At 37.9% G+C, this 22,581-nt stretch overlaps 1 protein-coding gene across 1 annotated transcript in view; it reads left to right on the top strand.

Moving 5' to 3' along the window:
- The window catches only part of ARL8B (ADP ribosylation factor like GTPase 8B), a 36,706-nt gene extending 14,125 nt beyond the window's left edge, over positions 1-22,581 (top strand). Inside the window, 6 exon segments of the mRNA XM_003409777.3 lie at positions 14,105-14,185; positions 15,707-15,780; positions 16,197-16,290; positions 19,256-19,323; positions 19,600-19,670; positions 21,963-22,581. Coding sequence (XP_003409825.2) covers positions 14,105-14,185; positions 15,707-15,780; positions 16,197-16,290; positions 19,256-19,323; positions 19,600-19,670; positions 21,963-22,012 — 438 coding nt within the window. The 3' untranslated portion in view covers positions 22,013-22,581.

Here is a 22,581-nt window from a genome sequence, read left to right as displayed (position 1 = left end):
GGTAAACATGCAGATAGTGTTAGACTCAGAATATCATTTTTCTTCTCAGATTACAGTACTCATCGTTTTACAGTGTGGTTGAAAAGACAAAGTATGATCCTCAGTCTTCTCCCAGTTCTTACTTAGGCTGTTTGATGTCTGTTTAGAAACTCACTTAGCGCAGCAATCTACTGTGGATTCATTTATAGTGCGCAGAGGTACCAGCTCATTTTGGACCATGTGGGCACTGCCGTAAAACAAGTTAGGAAATGGCTGTTCCACCTTCACTTTTGTAGTTCTTGAGGACAGCTAAGGCAAAGATTGTTCCTAGACATCCTATTATTGCTTAATCATCCTTCTCCTTTATCCCCAACACTTAGGGGTATTCAATAAAAACCCTTTCATTTATTTAATTTATGGAGCATTTGACTATTTTGTAAAGTGCTTTTATGCAAAATGCATTGTTTGATTCTTTTGGCCCCTTACTGGCTTTTATTAAGATGAAGAAAGGTTAAGTGACCCAGTGGTCACATAGGCCTGGAATTCAGTTCCAACTCCCAGCCTGAATGCTCTCTCTGCTCCATGGAAAAGGTGAGTTACGATGAGTCTGGGTTCCATGTTTACAGAAGTATTTTCCTTTAGGGTCTAGGTTTGCCACTTGGTAAGTACAACCCTTCCAAGTCCAGTGATTGAAACTACTTCAGGAATTGAATGTGACCACCCGTCACGTTCCATATGCATTTTTAGCTTCCTTTGGCTCTTTGTTGCCAAATGCTTCAAGTCTACTTTATTGGCTATTTTAGTACTTCCCTATATTATCGTTTCTAGGAACATTGGTAAGTTGCAGTATTTGCTATGGTATGTTTTGGAGAAAGGCTTAAAATTTTTTTTTCTTTTAATTGTGCTTTAGGTGAAAGTTTACAGCTTAAGTTAATTTCTCATACAAAATTTTTTCTCCTACTGTTTTGTGACATTAGCCGCAGTCCCCACAATGTGACAGCGCACTCCCTCTTTCTACCCTGGGTTCCCTGTGTCCATTCAGCCAGCTCCTGTCCCTTCCTCCCTTCGCATCCTGCTTTTGGACAGGAGCTGCCCATTTGGTCTCATATCTGATTGAACTAAGAAGCACATTCCTCATGTGTATTATTTTTATTTTATAGTCCTGTCTAATCTTTGAAGAATGGGCTTTGCGAATGGTTTCACTTCTGGGTTAACAGTGTGTTTGGGTGCCATAGTTTTGGAGGTTCCTCCAGTCTCTGTCAGATCATTGAAGCTGATCTTTTTACATGAATTTGAGTTCTGCATTTTTCTCCTGCTCTGCCCGGGACTCTGTTGTGTTCCCTGTCAGGATGGTCATTGGTAGTAGCTGGTCTCAGGCTGGTGAAATCTCTGATTCTTGTGGTCCCTTAGACCTTTGGGCTAATATTTTCCTTGTATATTTGGTTTTCTTCATGCTCTTTTGCTCCAAGTGGGATGGGACCAATTGATGTATCTTAGATGCCACTTACCGAAGTGGGATGTAGAACAATTTCTTAATAAACTTTGTTATGCCAGTTGACCTTGATGTCCCCTGAAACTATGGTCCCCAGTCTGAAAGGAGCTTAAGTTTGCCAGTGAAAATTAGCAAGGTGGAGAGGGATGGGGGAAGTAGGCCTTTGAAATAAATATTTGACTATGGTTGATGGAGAATGAAATGTCCAAGATGCCAAGCCATTTTTTTTTGGTCCCCTGGTACTGCTTTTCTCTTAGCTTAGAAGGCACTGTCTTACTCGTTGTTTAGGACCCAGATCTGCAAAGCCTTACCCCAACTTTTCTCTTAGGCCAAGTTACTGCCTCTAGATTTGTTTTCATAGCACTTTGTTCAAAAGCGTATTTATTTATGCTAATTAACTGCTCATTTGTCTCTACTTCCAGAACTCCTTTATTAGTACTTATGCCCCCGAAATCCCTCACTGGGTCTGATTCATAGTAGGTGCTCTGTGATTATTGACTTAATAGACTGTAGCAGTATAATGTTTAAGTGTGTTGAGTCAGACAGGCCTTAGGTATAAATTCTGTTTCTCCTAGGGCTCTTACTTTCTTCATGGTTGATGTTGGAATGAGAATAGTGGCTCCATGGTGAGACAGAACAACCCAGTACCTGGCATAGAGTAGGTAATTACCATTGTGCTTGGTATAATACTTGGGGATTAAGGCAGGAGCATGTATGTATTCCAGTAAGATGGGAAATAAAACAGAACCCCTCACTCGTGATGTGAGCACTGACTAAGAGATTCAGTTTTAGAGAGGGTTGAAAGGTTCCTGAGTTGCAGGATGGAGGTGTACTGAGCATAAGGGCCTAGTTTCTGATTCTTGATGGTTTTTGTCATTCTGAGAGAAACTAAAATACAGACAGTCCTTTGTAATAACCCACCATAGATGAGCATATATGTTTGGGGTAACCTGCTGACAAATTAGGTAGCCTATTTGGTTTGTCTTCCTGTTGGTAAATTTGGTGTAGTTAGGTGGTCCAGTGGTAAAATTCTCGCCTTCTATGCAGAAGATCCAGGTTCACTTCCAGCCAGTTAGCCGGTGAAAACTCTGTGGATCACAGTGGTTGGATCTGTAACCAATCATGGGATGCCACAGCACCAGACAGCCTTTTGTTCCTGTGCATGGGGTCATCATGAGTTGGGGGCTGACTCAATGGCAGCAAACAACAACTAGTTTTGGCTTGGTGGAAGAGATCATGATTGTTCCAAGTTGGTATTTTTCTCCTACTTAAGAGTAGAAGACTGGCATAGTTTCCATTTATAACCTCTCAGTTGACCATTGAGTTTGTAGTTTGTTGTTGTTCAGCAACGTAATATATTGGGTTCAAACTTCAATACAAACAGTGGCCCTTGCTTATCTGCCAGCAAACAACCCTCAGATGCCTAATGCATTATAATTATGGGGAGAGTAACTTTAGGATTTTGAATCTCAGACCTGAGTTCAAATCCCAGTTTTGCTACTTTTTAGCTCTGTGACCTTGTGACCTTGGCCTCAAGTTTCTTTTTTCCCGTAAAATGAGGCCAGTAAAGTGAATAGTGTTGCGATGCTAAATCATTGTTATTAAGAGTGTAAGACAACAACACGTATCCCATCTAATAACAATGGTGTATGCTTTTTCTTTTTCATGCTTTATCATGTAACTTGTCACCCCAGCCTCTCTTCCTGCGCTTTTAATTCTTTGCCAAACTCCCTAACCTGATGGTAGTAGTAAGTGGGATTGTGGACAGCTCCTGAATAAATAATCACAGGTTAGTATCTAGAAGGCAATGCAATTTGGGACTTGAGCAATGTACAGTGACTCAGTACTTCATGACTCTCCGTCATTTATGGGCTAAGTTTCGGTGCGAAACAATGCTGATGATACTGACTGGGCTAATGGAGTAGTTTTACAGTGTTTGTTTCTTTAAGGGTACCACAGAGTGCCAGAGAGTGCCAAATGGCTGTTGAAAGAGAATGTATTCAGACCTTGGCATTTTATGCAGCCACATCACTGTGTAGCCATGTGTTGCTTAATGTCCAAGATAAGTTCTGTCAGAATAGGATGTTATGTGATTTGAATGTTGTGCGAGCACCATATGTATACAGGTAATCTCCAGGTTACGAATGTCTGACTTTATGTACAACCTGTAGTTAGGAGCCAACCCCGTAAAGCCTATTGTATTAAAAACCACAGACGTATATGCAGGCTGATGTTGCCCGAAGGGATGTTATGCTGTGCATGACTGTACTGCTCAGGAACCTGGTGCGAAGCAGAGATGTCTAAAAGATTCCATGTACTTTAGTTTAAAATGTTATTTTAGGAATTAATAACTTTAATATATTAAAATGTAAACAGTAACAAACATTTTCCAATGGGGGAAAACACAAAACAATCCGTGGAAGAGGTAAGAGTGAAAATCCATGAGGTGGAAAAATGTTAAGACTAATAGATGGAACTCCAAGATTTAATGTATCCTAATTAATGAAAAAAAAATTTTTATTTATTTATTTATTAATTAATGAAGGTGCCACAGTTTGCTTCCTCTGACAGGCAAAGTAGTGTTCCTAAACCTTTTCTTGCTCTACTACTGCTGTCAGGAATGCCTGGGCTGGTCTTTAAAGACAAACGAGTTGAGACTGCTTGTTTGTTTTATGATATAGCTGTGGGGCAGGGTTTTAATAGCTTTACTTACCTTCCAGATAGGAAGGAGCGCTGGTAACGGGTCATGCAGATGTTGTCATCTGGCGTGATGTGCTTTCGTTCTTGGTGTCGCCTTTAGAAGATTTTTCATTCTAACATTTAAGAGTTCTGAATAGCAGTAGGAGTAGGAGACAGTTTCTGGGTGACTTTTCTCAGTCATGACTCTGACATTTGTGTAATTTCAAATCTAAAGAACCACTAATAGACCTTAGAGTTGCAGTGAGCGGTGAAGTTTCTTTCCCTAGAATAGAATGTGGCAGACTCAGAATATTGTATAAAACGTTAGTCACCAGCTAGATTTCTTCATGGCCCAGAAACAGACGCGTATTTAAAAGAAAAATGCTGTCGAGTCAATTTTGATTCATAGCGACCCTGTAGGACAGAAAAGAACTGCCCCATAGTGTTCCCAGGGAACGGAATGGAAAGTAGTTAATGGATGTTGTTGGACCTTGGAATTCCAAATGAGTCAGTTCAATTCCTGCAGAGTGCCTTCTCTGCAAAGAAATTGGGGCAGTATGCGATGCAGGGCTCCCAGTGGCCTTCCTGGTCATGATTATTCAGAGGTACAACGGTCATCATGGTCACTCCTCTTTATACAAGATGTGATTAGCTTGTGTTTCCTGCTTTGGAGATTCTTTGTGGCAATTTTAAAATAATGATGACGTATCAGGAGCTAACCTTGGCTAAATTCCAACACAGATTAATCTTGTCTTTAATTCTCTATTTAGTGAATGTTGCATAGAATTTCCAGACTACTTAAAACTGAGCTGGGGATACGATCAGATGGGAGAAGACACCTGAGGGAAATAGCTGTACATGTAGAGATCTGATGTGTTGTATTCTGAAAATTCTATGCTAGAATAATGGTTCCTGGGGTACAAGGAAACACTGATGCGTTACCACCTAGTGGAGAGATTGGTACACTCCCACTCTCCCATCTCCCATCCACAAACATTTGGTTGAACACAGCTGACAGTCTAGACGTCAGCAAATGATATCTATCCCTTACACTGTCCCCCATCACACAAATCCATTTAGTTTATAGAATTTTGTTGTAGATTGTCATGAATATTCCAGTCACAGTGGTTTATCCCTGTTGCTTCATGTTACCATCTTAAATCACTACACTTGTTCAAGGGCAGGGTATCAACTTTTCTGAATATGTGAACTAGCTTTTGGTATTAAGGTAATGCTGGACTCATAATGGGTTGGAGAGTGTTCTCTTCTGTTTCTTAGAAGAGATTATGTAGAATTAGTGTTACTTCTTTTTTAAATGTTACAATTCACCAGTGAAACCATATGGGTCTGGAGATTTTAAGAAGGTTTTCATTAGTAATTCCATTTGTTTAATAGATACAGGACTCTTCAAGTTATTATTTCTTTTTGAATGAGTTTTGATAGTGTTTAACTTTCAAGGAATTGACCCATTTCATCTGAGTTGTTGAATTTGTGTGTGTAGAATTCATAGTAGTCCCTTATTCCCTTTTTAATGTTGGTGGAATCTGTAATGATACTTTCTTTCATTCTTGGTATTGGTGATTTTTGTCTTTTCTTTTTTCCCTTGTCAGCTTATCAATTTTATTTATCTTTTCAGAGAACCACCTCTTGATATCATTGATTTATTTCTACCGTTTTTTCCATTTTAAATTTTATTGATTATTCTTGCTATTTTGCTTGTTTGTTTTGGTTATTGTCTGATTTCTTAAGGTGCAAATTTAAGTGGTTAATTTGAGATGCTTTTTTTTTCCAGTATAAACATTTGATTTTGTAAAATTTCTTCTAAACACTGCTTTAGTTGTAACCCACAGGTTTTGATCATGTTTTCTTTTTATTTTTGCTTAGCTCAAAGTATTTTCTGATTTCCTTCAAGAATTCCTTTTTGACCTGTGGATTATTTATAACCAAATATTTGGTTATTTCCAGATATCTTTGTTAATTATTTCTAATTTAATTCTGTCATGGTCAGAGAACATAGCTTTGTATGACTGGAATTTGTTTAAAAAATTTTTTAATTTGTTAAGTTTCGTTTTGTGGCTCAGGATATTGTTTACATGGATATAAACCATAATATTTGGAATATTTCGTGTGTACTTGAAAAGAACATATTCTCTTCTTTTTGAGTGAAGTGTTCAATAAGGTCGATTAGATCAGTTGGTTCTTGGTGTCATTCAGCTCTGCAACCTTGCTTAGTCTGACTGCTTGTTGTATCAGTTAACATGAGAGAAATGTTGAAAGTCTCTGTAGTTGTGAATTTATTTCACTTTTCAGTTACATCAATTTCTGATTTGTGTATTTTAAAGCTTCCTTGCTAGGTGCATGCACATTTATGTTATGTCATCTTGATGAATTGACTCATTTATCATTCTTTAATGTCCCTTTTTATCTGGTAATTTCCCTTGGTCTTAAGTCAACTTTGATATATTAATATAGCTACTCCAGCTTTCTTTTGATTAGTGTTTGTATGATATATTTCTTTCCATCCTTTTATTTTTAACCTACCTCCATCATTATATTTAAAGTGGATTTCTTGCAGACAGCATATAGTTTGGTCTTTTTTTCCTTATAAGATTCATTCTGACAATCTCTGCCTTTAATTGGTATGGTTATACCATGTGCACTCAATAATCAATGTAATTATTATTAATTACAATGATAATTACGTAAAATATATGTAATTAACAATCAGTATAAGTATTGATATGTTTGAATTTAGTTCATCATTTGGTTGTTTCCTGTTCATCCCTTTTGGTTTTTTTGTTGTTGTTCCTCTCTTTCCTTTTTCCTGCTTTCTTTTCTGTTCTTGGACTGTTTTTAATATTCCTTTTAAATGTATCTATTTGGGGTTTTGACTATTTTCTTTCTGTGATTTCTTTAGTGATCTAGGGATTATATATATATATTCAACTTTTCCCAGTCTTCTTAGAATTAATATTTTATTCTTTTCTACTCTATCACTTTATATAGAATATAAAAACTTCATCACCATACAGGTTCCTTTACTTTCTCCCATCTATGTGGTAGTTCTCATCTCTCTGTAAAGTGAAAACCCACATCAGACAGTTATAATTTTTGCTTCAAACCATCACACATATTTTAAAGTATTCAAGAGGAGAAGACTTTTGCTACGTTTACCCAGATATTTACCATTTGTGTTGCTTTCCCTTAGTTCCTAAAGTTCTGTGTTTCCGTCTGGTATTATTTCTCTTATGCCTGAAGAACTCTTTTAGTATTTCTTTTACAGCAGGTGTGCTGGCTAAAAATTCTTTCAGTTTCCTTTGTCTGAGAATTTCTTTATCACCTTCATTCCTAAAGGATATTTTTGCTGGATTTAGAATTCTAGGTTGACAGTTCTTTTCTTTCAGCACTTTAGAAATGGAGTTTTGTTTCTGATGGGAAATTCAGTCATTAAAATAATTTCTCTCCTGTCTTTTTTCCACAATTTTTCTTTGTCTTTTAGTTTCAGCAGTTTAATTATGATGTATTTGGGTGTGAATTATTTGAGTGTATCCTGCTTAGGGTTTGTTGTGCTTTTTGAATGTTTATCTTTTGCCAGACTTTGAAAGTTTTCGGTCATTAAGTTCTTCAAGAATTTTTTCTGCACCACTCCCTTTTCTTTTTCTTCTGAAACTTCTATGGCATGAAGGTTAGACCTGTTCTATATTGTCCACAGATCCTTGAGGTTCTGTTCATTTTTGCTTTCAAAAATGTTTTATTCCTTGTCTGTTGTTGAACTTAGATAATTTCTATTGATACTTTTCAAAATTCATTGGTTCTTTCCTCTGTGTTCTCCATTTGGCTTTTGAGCCCATCCAGTGAAGTTTGTTTATTTCTATATTGGGTTTTTCAGTTCTAAAATTTCAATTTGGTTCTATTTTGTGGATTTTATTTATTCGCTGAGACTTTCCATTCCATTCATTTCAAGGGTGTTCGCCCTTACTTCCTGGAGGATGGTTATAATAGCTAGTCTTGGATAATTCTAACATCTGTGCCATCTTGATGTTGGCAGTTATTGATTGTGTTTCCCTTGCTAGTTGTTGAGATTTTCTTTGTTCCTTATATACTGATTTATCTGGGGCACTTCGGACATTACAAAATACTAGGTTTTGTTTAAACCTATGTAGAATATTGATTTTTATTTTTGTCTTGCTTTAGACGGCAATTGACCAATTCGATTCAGACCACAAGATCCAACCTGCCCTCTGTGGGCTATGGTTCTAATGTCGTTTCAGTTTTCATAACCTCTGTAGTGCTTGTCTTAGTCATTTAGTGCTGCTATAACAAAAATACCACAAGTGATGGGCCCTTGATGTTCACGAGAAGTATGTACATTCAGACACTTTTGTGGCTTCACTAGTTAGCAAATACTGTATTTGCTAGAGTCTCCAGTGCTAAGAGCTCTTTTGGGGCCCATTTTTACATTCTTACTGCCTCACCAGAGTTTCTAAATATCTAGGTAAGTAAAAAATAAAGCTGCACTGATATGTGGTTGCTGGGTGGTTGACTAGGCATGCTTACTAGCAACTCAATTTACAGGCAAGTAATCTGAATTTTTTTTTTCTTACAGCAGTTACTTGGATTTAATTTGAATTCAAGCAGTTCTTTGGATTTGGATTTAGTTAAAACCATTATTAGAGTGCTGTTAACAAAAGGTATAGTGCGAGTAGGAAATAGTAGGGACCTTTTGAATGAATTTTCTCCAGGAATAAAGGTTAGTAGGAATGAGAGTTTTCAGGCTTCTAATTGAAATTAGTGAGTTGGAGAATATTTTAATCCTCAAGAGTTGTCTTTGTAAAGGAGGTTGCTGCAAAGTAGCTATATTGGCATTAGCAGGCAGTAAGTATTAATTAGTTGTTTCAATCGAGTTGAATTGGAATGACCATTAGGCACTTAATTCGTAGCTGGAAAGTTTCGTATACCATTAATGCTTTATAAAAATTTTTATCTAGAGAATTTTCATCTGTTGTATTCAGTTTTCATAGCCTAATGTCAGAGAAGATTCAATGAGTATTTCACTGTTTTAGTATTTCCATCCAAAAGGAACAATTAAAAAATTTACTACTGTTTAACCCCATTGCCATCGAGTCAATTCCGACTCACAGTGACCCTATAGGACAGAGTAGAACTGCCCCATAGGGTTTCCAAGGAGCAGCTGGTGGATTTGAACTGCCAACTTTTTGGTTAGCAGCTGAATGCTTAACCACTGCACCACCAGGGCTCCTTCTGCTGTGTAAGGTACTGTAAATAAAACCTACCAAAAGTTACTTAAAAAACTGTCCAAGTCTCTCTCATTCCCCACTCACCCACCCCCCGCTTCAACCTGATTGCTTACTTAAAATACGATAGACCTTTTTTTCTTTTCCCTAAAGCAAAAACCTCTGGCAATTTAAACACTAAAATTTGGAGACTTGCCTTGCCCGGACCCTTAGGTTTCAGAAGTGGTTCTCAGCCCAGAAGCGTATCAAGAGCACCCCTGACAACAGAGGCAATGCTTGAGTGGTTTGTGAGGAACAGTACAGCAATTAAGAGTTAAATATTACATTTTGTGGGCTTGAATGGGTCTGTTTGCCTTACAGATGAAAGGAATACAGTATTTATCAAAGGACAACAGTTGGGGGCAAAAACGGTCTATGGTGGCTTTTGAGACTGACTGAGGAAAGAAGAAAAGCAGAGGGAAGGGAGCAGTAAACACTTAAGGTGATGGAGGAAGTGAGTAGCTATAGGAATTTAGGAGAAGCCAGCTATGAGGAGATAGGAGACCTTTGCAGGCTGAGTAGGAGGTTTGTTAGAGTTCTCTGTACTTGTATATATAATTGAATGTGACGTAGCTGGGACTGAAATTTAGATTTCCTGACTCATTTTCAGGTAACACAGTAGTTAGGTGATCTGCAGAAGCTGTCCTGTTTCCTGTGTAGATTTTAAAATTGTCTTTAGGGGCTTAAATGTCACCACTAAAGAGAGGCCTTCCTGGACACCCAGTTACCCTTTATTACCTCCTGTTTTATTTATTTTTTGATTATTGTAATTTGGATGAAGTTTTACCGCACAAACTAGCTTCTCATTTAACAGTTAGTACACAAGTTGTTTTGTAACATTGGTTACCAACTCCACAACATGTCAACACTGCCTTCTCAACCTTGGGTTCCCTATTACCAGCTTGCCTGTCCCCTCCTGCCTTCTAGCCCTTGCCCCTGGGCTGGTATGTCCCTTTAGTCTCGTTTTGTTTTATGGGCCTGTCTAATCTCTGGCTGAAGGGTGATCCTCAGGAGTCACTTCATTCCTGAGCTAAAAGGGTGACTGGGGACCCCACTGTCAGGGTTTCTCTAGTCTCTGTTAGGCCGATAAGTCTGGTCTTTTTTCGTGAGTTAAGTTCTCTTTTTACTCTTTTGATTAAGTCTTTTGCTGAGCATAAGTGTTTAGTTTTTAGAAGATCTCAGTTATCTAGCTTATCTTCAGGAGTTTGTGTTGTTATGGTTTGTAGCCTGTTAATGCCATGTATTAGGGCCTCTAGCATAGATCCTATTTTTTCTTATATGATCTTTATAGTTTTTGGTTTTGTATTTAGGTCTTTGATCCATTTTGAATTAGTTTTTGTGTATGGTGTGAGGTATGGGTCCTGTTTCATTTTTTGGCAGATGGACATCCAGTTTTGCCAGCACCATTTGTTAAAAAGACTGTCTTTTTTCCATTTGATGGACTTTGGGCTGTTGTCAAAGATCAGGTGACCCTAGGTGGGTAGATTTACATCTGGGTTCTCAGTTCTCTTCCGTTGGTCAGCATATCTGTCGTTGTACCAGTACCAGGCTGTTTTTGACTACCATAACTGAACAGTAGAGGTTCTGAGGTCAGGTGGTGTGTGTGAGTCCTTCTACTTTCTTCTTCAATAGTGCTTTACTTATTTGGGGCCTCTTCTCTTTCCATGTAAAGTGAATGATTAATTTTTCCATCTCCTTAAAGAATGTTGTTGGTATTTGGATTGGGATTGCGTTGTATTTGTAGATTGCTTTGGGTAGAATTGTCATTTTCACAATTTTGAGTCTCCCTATCCATGAGCATGGTATGTTTTTCCATTTATGTAGATCTGTTTTGATTTCTTGCAGTAGTGTTTTGTTGTTTTCTTTGGATAGGTCTTTTACATCCCTGGTTAGATTTATTCCGAAGTATTTTATTTTTTTAGGGGCTACTATTTTTTATAATGTTATTGTTTTTCTGATTTTCTTTTTGTCCTTTATTGGCGTATAGGAATCCAACTGATTTTTGTGTGTTTATCTTGTATCTGGAAACCCTGGTGGCGTAGTGGTTAAGAGCTATAGTTGCTACCCAAAAGGTCGGCAGTTCGAATCCATCATGCGTTCCTTGGAAACCCTGTGGGGCAATTCTCCTATCTCCTTTAGGGTCACTATGAGTCGAAATTGACTCAGTGGCAATGGTTTTGGTTTTTTTTAATCTTGTATCTTGCTACTCTGCTGAATTTTTCTATTAGTTCCAGTAGTTTTCTCGTGGCGTCTTTTGGGTTTTCGGTATATAGTATTATATCATCTGCACTATTACCTCCTGTTTTAAACAGTATATATTTATCATGTGATATTTTCATGTTTGTTTCCTAGTTTTTCTCCTTTTCCTTTCTACGCCCCATCCTTACCCCAGCACACTAGAATGTCCTCTCCATGAGAGCAGTAAACTTGACGGTCTTATTAATTACTGTATGGCTAGCACCTAGACTAGTATTTGGCACATTGTTGTTAGGTGCCATCAAGTAGGTTCCAACAGTATCAGACAGTGTTCTGCTGCTATTTATAAGGTGTTCACTGGCTAATTCTTTTCAGAAGTAGACCAACATGTCCTTCTTCCTAGTCTGTCTTAGTCTGGAAGCTCAGCTGAAGTCCATCCACCATGGGTGACCCTTCGGGTATCTGAATACCAGTGGCATACCTTCCAGCATCACAGCAACATGCACACACCCATGGTATGACACACTGACAGACTCATGGGCAGAGGGGACAGACAGATACTGGTGCAACTGCCTAAAAAACAAGGAAGTTGGTTTGTGCCACATTTGAGGGTTGAAAGCCATTCTAATGAGGGGATGCTTCCCCGACAAGTTATAGTGTGAAACTTTTCTATCTTTTGGCTTTTATAAGACTCACAAGTATATTTACTATTTCTTTTGTGTTGCTGGGAAGGTAGTTTTACCGGCAGTTGGAAATATTCATGTGAATGAGTTATTTTTGGGGTAAAAGCAGTTTGTGAATCACTCCCTGGGCGACACAACCAATATGTCCCGCATGTGCGATGTACTTCATGGACGGTGGTACCAATATGGCCAACTAAATCAAACTGATAACAATGATATGCAGCAAGTGCAATGTTTATTTAGTATTTATGTGTATTTTTGGAAGGTTGAATAAGATATTTTATGGCTCAGGTGTAACCAGGAAGTGTGATATGCCATGGGACCGATACGTCCCATGTGTGTGATGTGTTTCATGGAACATAGGACCGACATGTCCCACTTGCATTTGGTACGCGGTTTTTTCAAATAATAAGATACTTCTAAGCGATTCAGCATCCGTTCCATTAGTGGAAAACATGGCATCACCAAAAAATTCCCTCCCCCAAATAATAATAATTTATCCATGAAAGCGTTACGGAAGGACTGCCCACAGTGTTCAGAAATTGGGAGAAAATGATTATTATATGACCCTTGAAATTTTACTGTAGTGAAAGGTTATGAATATGTATTTTCTAGCTCCTTAAAAAAGATAGTGATGTCTTAAGTAGTGAAAGAATTAAGGATTAAGTACTTAGAAAGAAAAGAAGAAAATATGTTGAAGTGGTATAGTTTCTTCAAAAACTAAGAGAAACTTAGACTTGGAAGAACACACTGTATTTAATTCATTTTTACATCTTAGCAGTAAATATTAAAAATTGAAGTAGATTGTAAACTTCAAGAGGAAACCAAATTATTGTGCCAATTTTAAAGAGTTAACCAAGAAGCTTTTTCTTACACTACAACTATAAAACATGGTTTTTTTTTTTTTCTATGTAAGTTTGAGTTCTTTTAGAATATTGAAGGAGAGAACAACATAGCTGTGACTCACCTACTTGTTTTTAATTGCCAGAATTCCTTATGGTTGATGAGTGTATTCATGGTTTTTAATGTTATCGCACTTGGTAGTAGGGTCAATGGCACAGCTAATTTATCTTCCAATTCCAAATGTCTTTGATATAATGTAGAATAAGGTAGTATTTTACTACCTCTGTTTTTAAACATTTTCTCATTTTTTTTTAATTTAATAGATTTTACTTTTTAGAGCGGTTTTAGATTTAAAGAAAAATTAAGCAGAAAGTATGGAAAATATTTAATTTTAGTTGTATGACATCATGGTGAGAAATGAACAAGAGAACAGTTCATTACGTAAAAGGAACAACTTTTATAAGCCTTGTTAAAAGATAAGCTGGGAAAAGTTAGTGAATTTTAATGTTTATTGTCAGAATAATTTAAATCTTAAAAAAGGGAAAACCTTCTTTTCCGTTTTCCAAAGTTTTACTTCTGATTTTCTTCTGCTTTATGTTTGAAAATGTATGTTTAGGTGGGAGAATTTATAAACTTTCATATGTATTTGTAATAAACCAAGTTTCTTTTTTTTTCACTTAAGGAAATATGTGGAAAAATTGCCTTATTTTCAAAAACAGCATTTTACAATGAAAGAATATGTCTTTGTATAAACAAAATAATACCCTCTTCAAGAATTATGGCTGTAAGGAGTATTTTCTTAATGCAGATTGTTCCCACCACTCAAAAAATTACTTACTGAGGCGGGTTCAAATGGAATTTGATGCTAGAAGGTTATGCAAAGTTACATCCCTTTATAAATATTGATTAGTCTGATTCAGATGTTTTGTTTTGTTCAGTCAGGTCAGTTCAGTGAAGATATGATACCCACAGTGGGCTTCAACATGAGGAAAGTAACTAAAGGTAACGTCACAATAAAGGTACGTTAGCTACTTGCCATTTAAATTGATTAGCATAGACAGCTAAGAGTTTATCTGGTTTTTTTTTTTTTTTTTTTTTTGGTTTTGTTTTTAACTTGAGTATTTGCAGTTCTCAACTAATGAATGGATATGTTGTCTGATAGATCAAAATGTATAAGGGTTGAAATGTAAGTGGCCCATAAAAAACTTAAGATAAAGGTTGGCAGAAGTAATGTTTTGGGTTTAGGTGTTTCTAAGAAATAAAAATCCCAACTTCAGGGTATTTGGAAGTGTGGTATTATATTATTTCGTGAGTAATATTTTATAGTAAATGGTAATTTATTATTTATAGTATTGGCAATTCAGTATTTATTAAATTTCTGACAGCAAATGCTATAACCCGCTTTTCCCCTTCTTTAGTACTAAGCTGTAAAATTAACACTATAATATAGGAAAAAATTAACTAGTTGTTAAAACACAATTTCCTTTTAGAATGAGCTTGATAGATTTAAAGTTTAAATAAAATCAAACCTGTTGCCGTTGAGTTGATTCCGACTCATAGCGACCCTATAGGACAGAGTAGAAGTGCCCCATAGGGTTTCCGGAGAGCAGCTGGTGGATTTGAACCACTGACCTTTTGGTTAACAGCTGATCTCTTAACCACTAAGCCACCAGGGCTGCGAAGTTTAAATATGGACTATTTATTTGGAGCCATATTTTAGTTTTTTTTTTTTTTTTTGGTTCAGTAGGTATTGGGGGTTTACTACTGTGTCTTGAGACTTTATGGCCATCTGCATAGTTCTCTTGTCTCACAGAAGCTATTCACTAAGCGCTTTCAGTAGCTGGTATGATGAAGCTCCTAGTTTATCCATGTATATGTCTCTTTATGCATGTTACTTGTGTGTATGGCTAATCTGGAAGCCTCTGGAAGGTAAATACCATGACTCAAGACTTTTTATGTAGCCCAGTGTCCAGCATAGAGACCTACCGAGTAGGCATAATAATAATAATATTATGGGCAATCATTTCCATATGGATAAAATAATTTTATACAAGAAATACACCTAGCTAGGAATGTTGGCTATTTATTTACAAGACTACACATAAAAGATTGGGTATTAATATATAGCCCATCAAACTTTAAAAGATGGGGAATGAACTATTGTTTCCTGTCTTGGCATTCAATTTTGGATGATAAATGGTTTTGTGGATTTTAAAAGGGTTATCTTGAAGATAAATATTTTCAGTATTAGAAATGGATAGGTTAACAGGCAAAGAAAATACTGCACAAAAGCCATATCCCTGCTCAAGCAGAATTTTAGATCTAGGACAAATATATTACATACAGACTTCAATTTTAGAAGTGATTCTAAGAACTCCCAGATTAAGAGAGGCTCGTTTGCAGCTCAAGTCTGTCAGGAGCTCTTTGCCTATAGCGTTGTAGAAATGGGCATATCTGCCTGATCTTTGTCCTGCTACTTCCTCTTTCATTGTATGGTTTCAAATATTCTTTGTTAAGAATTCTCTTGTCTTGGTTTAAAGATCTGGGACATAGGCGGGCAACCTCGATTCCGGAGCATGTGGGAACGGTACTGCAGGGGAGTCAACGCCATTGTGTAAGTATCTTTTTAAAGTCAGTTTAGGGCTTCAAAGAAAAAGGTATTTTTAATACTTCCAAATGCAGTTTTTCTCCCAGGCTATAAAAATCTTTCTTAGATACTTTCTTAGTGTAATGCCATAACTTGGGATTTAAACTTTTGTAATCATAGAGTGAGAGCTTTATTTTTGTTTATGCAGCTAAGAGTTAAGGGATGTAGATGTTTTACTATCTATCATGTATTAGCCCCTAAGAGCAGTCTAGTTAAAAGTATTTATGGGTATTGAACTTTTCTTTATCCAGGACTTTATTTATTTTGATTAACAAGTCTAATAATGTAAATCTTAAGAAAATTAAAAAACTTATAATCTTAGTTGTGATTATCAAGGCATATGGAGAAGGCATATTTAGATCACTTAATTTTTTTTTTTAAAGTTACATGATAGATGCTGCAGATCGTGAAAAGATAGAAGCCTCTCGAAATGAGCTACATAATCTTCTAGATAAACCACAGTTACAAGGAATTCCAGTAAGTATGGAATACTTGTTTTTGTTTTTTTTTACATTTGTGAATATACGAATTATGTTTGAAATCAGTAAAATGTCTTCCGTTTAAAAATTTAGAAGGCTTATATTTACTGAGTATCTTTCATAATACTAGGCATTGTGTTTTTTATTAATTTTTTTTTACCAACTATCTATTAAATTCAATCACGGGGGTACAATCCTGAAAAGAAGCGAAGAGAAACATATTTCCTGCCGTCATGGAGTTTACAGTTTAACGAGAAAGGCAGGTACAATGGCATCACTTGAATAACCCAGCTCTGGTAAGTGCTAAAAAGAAAAGAGCCACGGTACTCTGAGAGTTGTGTTAGGGGGAGATTTGATCTAGTTGAGGGGGAAGAAGGAAGGATTCCCAGAGGAAGTGATACTTGAGCTGAGATCTGAAGAATGTGTAGTGATTAAATGGGTGATGGTTGGCAGGGAAGAGAGTTCAGGCAAAGGCTCTTTGTTGTGAGGCAGCAAGGCACTGAGAGGAGGAGGTTGATCTCACTCCAGCGTAGCAGAGTGAGTAGAGTGTGGAGTGCTGTGCCGCTGGGGTGCTGGAGGAGGCCACCCTGCACAGGACTTTGTGGGAAGTCCTGGAAGTGTTTTAAATGGTTAGTTTGTGATTTGACTAGATCACTGATTACTGTTTAAGATTGAATTAAAGTGGTCAAGAAGGACTGTGGGGAGGACAGTTTAGGAACCTGCTGTAGTAGTCCTAGAAAAATACAGAACCTTGGATTAGGGTGGTAGGTAGACAAAATGAGGGGAAGGAAACAGATTGTGGAACTATTTAGGAGCACAGTCAGCCAGACTTGGCAATAGATTAGAGGAGGGGAGATAAATAAAGAATAATTTGTAGTTCCTCACTTATGCAGTTAGATGGAGGGATGATGCTGTTTGTTGAGCTGAGAAAGGCTAGAAAAAGACCAGGTTTTAGCCTCAAGATAAGCTGTTGAGTGTCAGATACTTGAAGTATATTATCTCAGTTGACCCTCACAACATTTTGAACTTGGTGGTGTTATCCTCCCCCCAGTAGTTATTTGCTCAGGTCACATGGTCATTAGTAAGTTGCACAGCCAGGTTTTGAATATATCTGACTTCCAAGACTATACCTGCTCCTCACTTATCAACTATCTCCTTATCAAACATTTCTCATTTACCACAATAGTAAAAAATCTATTATCCAACTATTGTGCACATAACAAGGCGGTGGACATGATGGCAACTGCTGCGGAGCGTTCCCTTCCTAGAGGAGGGGATCTCCAGGCAGCCTGTGGGAAGCTGGGCCGTGCTGCCTGCCGCTCTCCACTCCCTCCTGCCAGTGGGGTGCTGTGTCCAGCTGCTGCATGCCTCCGAGTGGAAGCGCAGGCAGCACCAAACTAGTGGACACCGGTTCTGGAGTCTCAGCTCCTATGTGGCCTGAGGCCACACAACTCAAAATTGCTGTGGAGTGATAAGGGAGAAGAAAAAGAGGCATCAGAGAGGGCGTTTGGAAGAAATGTCTGCAAGTTTAATGACATCCCAAAGTGAGCTGAACTGGCCCTGAAGCTTCCGCCTGGGTGGAGCTGGGTGCCTGACCAGGCTCCCCTGCACTCTCGCAGGAAGCCCTGAGCCAGGCCTGGAGGGCAGAGCAGGCTCCAGGATCCTGAATGCAGGGTTTGTAGGGGTGGAAGTGGAGCCCTGGAGGTGGGTATTGGAGGGAAGCTCTGACCCAGCACAGGAGGAAGGTGAAGTGGTTAAGCCATGGACCCTCCAGTGACATAGCTCAGTTTTACCAGCTTTGTCTCCTCCCAGCCTCCTTGTCTGCAGAGGAGTAGTCCATGGCTGGACTTGGTACGGGGCTGAGCGCATCAGTAAATCTGAGCTCTTATTATCATATGATCATATTTTCTAAATTTAAAAAAGCGGGACAAATTGATCTGAAAACAAACAAAAGAAAACCTTCCATTTTTCCATAATGCCAATTTTCGCATAATGACCTGATCTTTGGAACCTAACTATGTCAATAAGTGAGGAATAGGTATATTCTTTTTCTTTTATATTAAAAACAAGCATCATATACCACAAATAAAAATCAGTCTTATTTTGGTGATCATCAAGGTTCTTAGTTGCAAACAGTAGGAAGCTGATTTAAGCAGAAAGGAATTCATTGAAAGAATATTTATTGGGTAGCTTGCAGAATCTCCGAGAAGGCTGCTTAACCAGGCTCAGACTCAGAAAATAGACTGGACCAAGGGAAGCTAAACAGCTGCCAGGATCACACCCAAATTCAAGCTCATAGGATAAATCTGGCGACCACATGCAGTTGCTGAACACGAGACACAGTTGCTCCGGTTGGCGATGATCTAGCTGAGTCCTCCCCACTCTCAGAATGGCTTCTCTATCCCTGTTTTCTTTCTTTTTTCATCCCCCTCTCTGCATTTTTGCATCACCAGGCTGTGCATTCAAAATATTGGTGTTTGTACCTGATTGACTGATCCTAGATTACGTATCCATGCTCTAGCTAAAAGGAAAGCCGAGAAGGAAATTTTCTATAGACGCAAGTAACTTTATTGGGAGGCAGGTTTATAAGGTTCAGATTTTCTTAAATATAGGAAGAGGACTAAGATGCCAGCAACCACAAAGCCGACAGCGGATCACAAGTGACCATGATGTAGTATTAGAAACTCAGCCAGTTAGAGCTTGAGAACACGGAGCGACTTAAACAAGAGTGTGGAGAGGAGTAAGAGTCAGGGAAGGGAAGGCAAGCTGACCAAAGGTACTGAGATTCAGCTCTTGGCACACCAACTCTCTAGTTTTATTTAACGTCCTCTGAGAGCCCCCAGCATCCCTGGCTGTCCGTGCCTGTGCCCTTTATCTCTGTCTTTGGTGCAAAATAAGAGTCTGGGCTGTGTAGAATTGATTGACATTTCTGGTGTCTTTTGTTTGTTTGTTTGTTTTTAAAGGTGCTAGTACTTGGAAACAAAAGAGATCTTCCTAATGCCTTGGATGAGAAACAGCTAATTGAAAAAATGTACGTCTTTAAGAATGAATGATGGCATTTTTAAAAGTTGGTTCTGAATAATACTGTTATTTTAATTGTTCAACATCATTACATTATTCAGGAATAATTACAGTCATGCTTTTAGGTAGATAATGTTGGCCTATCTGAGAAGTGAATCCTTAGAATTTTAGTAGAGTGAAATAATTTCTTGAGTTTATTAGTAACAATAACTTAAGTAAAATTGAGCAGAGTGATCAATAGGACAACTGTTTTAAACATAGGCTTATTTTCTTCTGCTTCTTATAGGAATCTGTCTGCTATTCAGGATAGAGAAATTTGCTGCTATTCAATTTCTTGCAAAGAAAAGGATAATATAGGTAAGTAATGACTGGAGTTTTTGGAAGAAATGGATGTCATTGGAAGGGACGTCTAATGCTTCTTATTGTTTATTCCCATTTCTGTTTAAGTGACTTCCTTTATAGGGTACTGTTGCTTTTGCCTAAGGAAAAAGAGTAAACATTATACTTCTAACAACAAATACAGCATCACGAATCTGCTCCAAGCTATTTAAAGAAGTAAATGTAATAAAGCCATGAGGTTAAGCATTATGTGATACCAATTTATTGTACTAATCTTTGCAGAGCTAGTATCCAGCTGTGGTTTATAACAAAATGACATTTTTAAAATAGGACTTTACAAAAATTGGTCTACAGGCACTACAACAATTTTTCATTTATTGAACCAGTATATTACTGTAATATGTTAGTACTCTGTTGGAGATATTGCTACAAATACCTTTTATCTATTCAGTGTCCTTAAAAAATAAGTCTGCTTGTCTTAACTTTAATCTCTTACTTAAATATAATTTAATAAACAAAAGTGTGTTGGAATAAAGTGCAATAAGTAGTGTCAAAATAGTATGTTTAAAAAGGTATCCTGGTTCTTTTCCTTTAAGCTTCATCCAGTATGCATTGGTTCTTAACATGCTTGGCTTTTCTTAGAGCCAACTCCAGCCTGTATCCTCCCCTGCCTTGCCCCAGACATGCTTTAATGAGCTCAGAGTGTTGATAGTTGTTTTGGCTGATCCTGGGCTACCTTTAAAGACCACTCAAAGTCACCTAAGCGCTAGTATGTTGCTGATGGGCACTAATTTTCATCTAGTAAATGAATAAGTGACTTGGTACCTTTTAGTTTATTTGAGAACAGAGGGTTAAAGCACTTATGGTTACTTAGACCTAGATTTTATTTAAAAAAAAAAAAAAAATTTTTTTTTTTTTTTACGTTTAGGGGAAACTCTTGGTAAATGTTAAAATTTGCCTCCAAGAGAACATTTATTTACTTGAACAGTGGTTCTTGGTAGGAGATCTTTTTTCCTCAGGGACATTTTTAGATGTTTGGAGACATTTTCGGGTGCCCTAATGAGGGGAGCAATGCTGATATCTATGGGCAGAGGTCAGAGATGCTGCCAAACCTCCCACAGCCCCCATAGCAGAGACTATGCAGCCCAAAATGTCAGTAGCACCAAGACTTAGAAACCCTGTTCTATGCCAACCATAATTTTTAGTACATTGTGGTATTCGGCTAATCCATTACCCCCTTGTATTTTCTCTAGTATTTTCTAAAATAGAAGGAAAAATCAAAGTTTTGAGGGGAGAAAGAGTCCTCGGTAATTTTAGCATCTTAACAAAACTAACCGATACTTACTGAAAAAAATCTCGTGAGCTAATTTATGAAGAAGATGCAGTTGAGCTGGTGAGAACTGCTTTTGTTAGACCTCACTAGTCACCAGGATCCATCCAGCCCCAGTTCTGTAGTTTAGAACTCCTGGTTCACTTAAAGTGTTATCAAGGCCACGGAAACTGATCCACACTGACTAGATTGAAAACAAGTAGATTATAAATCAGAATGCCCAATTTATTTGGAGCAAGAAATACAAACTAACTGCCAAGTGGATTAGACTTCTTAGGTAATCAAGTCACTAATGGGGTGGGAGTGGAAGGCCCCTTTGGCATCTAGTGGTAAAGGCTGTTGATGCTGCTGAACATCTCTACAGTACTTGGGACAGTCCTCCATGTAAAGAATTACCCAGCCCCAAACGTCAGTAGAGCAAGGTTGAGAAGCCTTGTTTTGACTTAGCAATTCATGACAGCCCCTTCCTCATCCTTGTGCTTTAGCCCCATCGTTTCTCTTACAGTTCATCCCAAGTTCCACATTGTTCGATGCCTTTCTGTGTTCTTTGCTTTTGCTGTTTCTTTTACCTGGAATTCTGTGGGGCTGCTTCTGTCTACCAGACTAAAAGTTCTCAAGTGTTGAGGGGGGTTCTCTCATATCTTTGCATCCCTCGTACCTCAGGTATAAAACCTGATCTTATAGGCAGTCAGAATGCTTCTGAATGAATAAAAGATGATACAAAATATCCTGTACACCTTTTAACTTTTAAATCAGGAGACCCTCAGTCTCTTAAAGGTCTTCTGACCATCCTCTGAAGCTTGAGTGGTGTTGCACAGCAGTGCAGAAGCAGGTGGGCAGAGGATGGACGGCAGGCCCCTCGCTGGCGGCAGCATGCACCTGGACATGAGCTGCATTTTCTAACATTGTTTGATGTTTAGTTTCTTAACCGTGGTTTCTTAACGCTTTGACTTTTTTCCCCCCTCTTCCCCTATCTTTAGATATCACACTTCAGTGGCTTATTCAACATTCAAAATCTAGAAGAAGCTGAAGCACCTTCTGAAGTCTTCCAGTCCATCTTGGCTATAATCCTAGAATTATTGTCCGTTCCTCTGAAGTACTTCCCAGAATACGGTCCTTCCTAAACCCAAGAAATTGCCTTTTTCAGAGTTTATTTCTCATGTGCACTGCTGAAGATGTGTATCCCTAACCCTTCATAAAGAATCAGCTAGAGTTGTCATGATAAGTCAGCACACACACAAAAAGGCTTCCTACACATAATTGTTTTCAGTGGTGTGTAGAGCTTTTTTAAAACACACTTTAGACCATCTTAAATCAAGAAAATTGCATATTTCTGTTCTGGTCTTTCTGGGCCAGATTTTTATATTGATTTTCAGTAAAAGTCTGTCTGTGGTATTTAATTGTAGAGTCCGATAGCTTAATACTGACTTGAGACAGCATGAAGTTTCTAGTGCCACACACAGTATTTAGAAAACCTTTCAGCCTGATTCGTGTGGGATATAAACATAACGTCTATCTTATCTCACAAATGCATGTGACATGTTAATTACACTGTAGAAATTAAAAACTGGTCTGCAAAGAGGGAGCGGAGGCATCATA

Source organism: Loxodonta africana, chromosome 22 (genome assembly GCF_030014295.1).
Source record: "Loxodonta africana isolate mLoxAfr1 chromosome 22, mLoxAfr1.hap2, whole genome shotgun sequence".
Lineage (NCBI taxonomy): Eukaryota > Metazoa > Chordata > Mammalia > Proboscidea > Elephantidae > Loxodonta > Loxodonta africana.
This window is presented reverse-complemented; position numbering and strand designations above follow the sequence as displayed.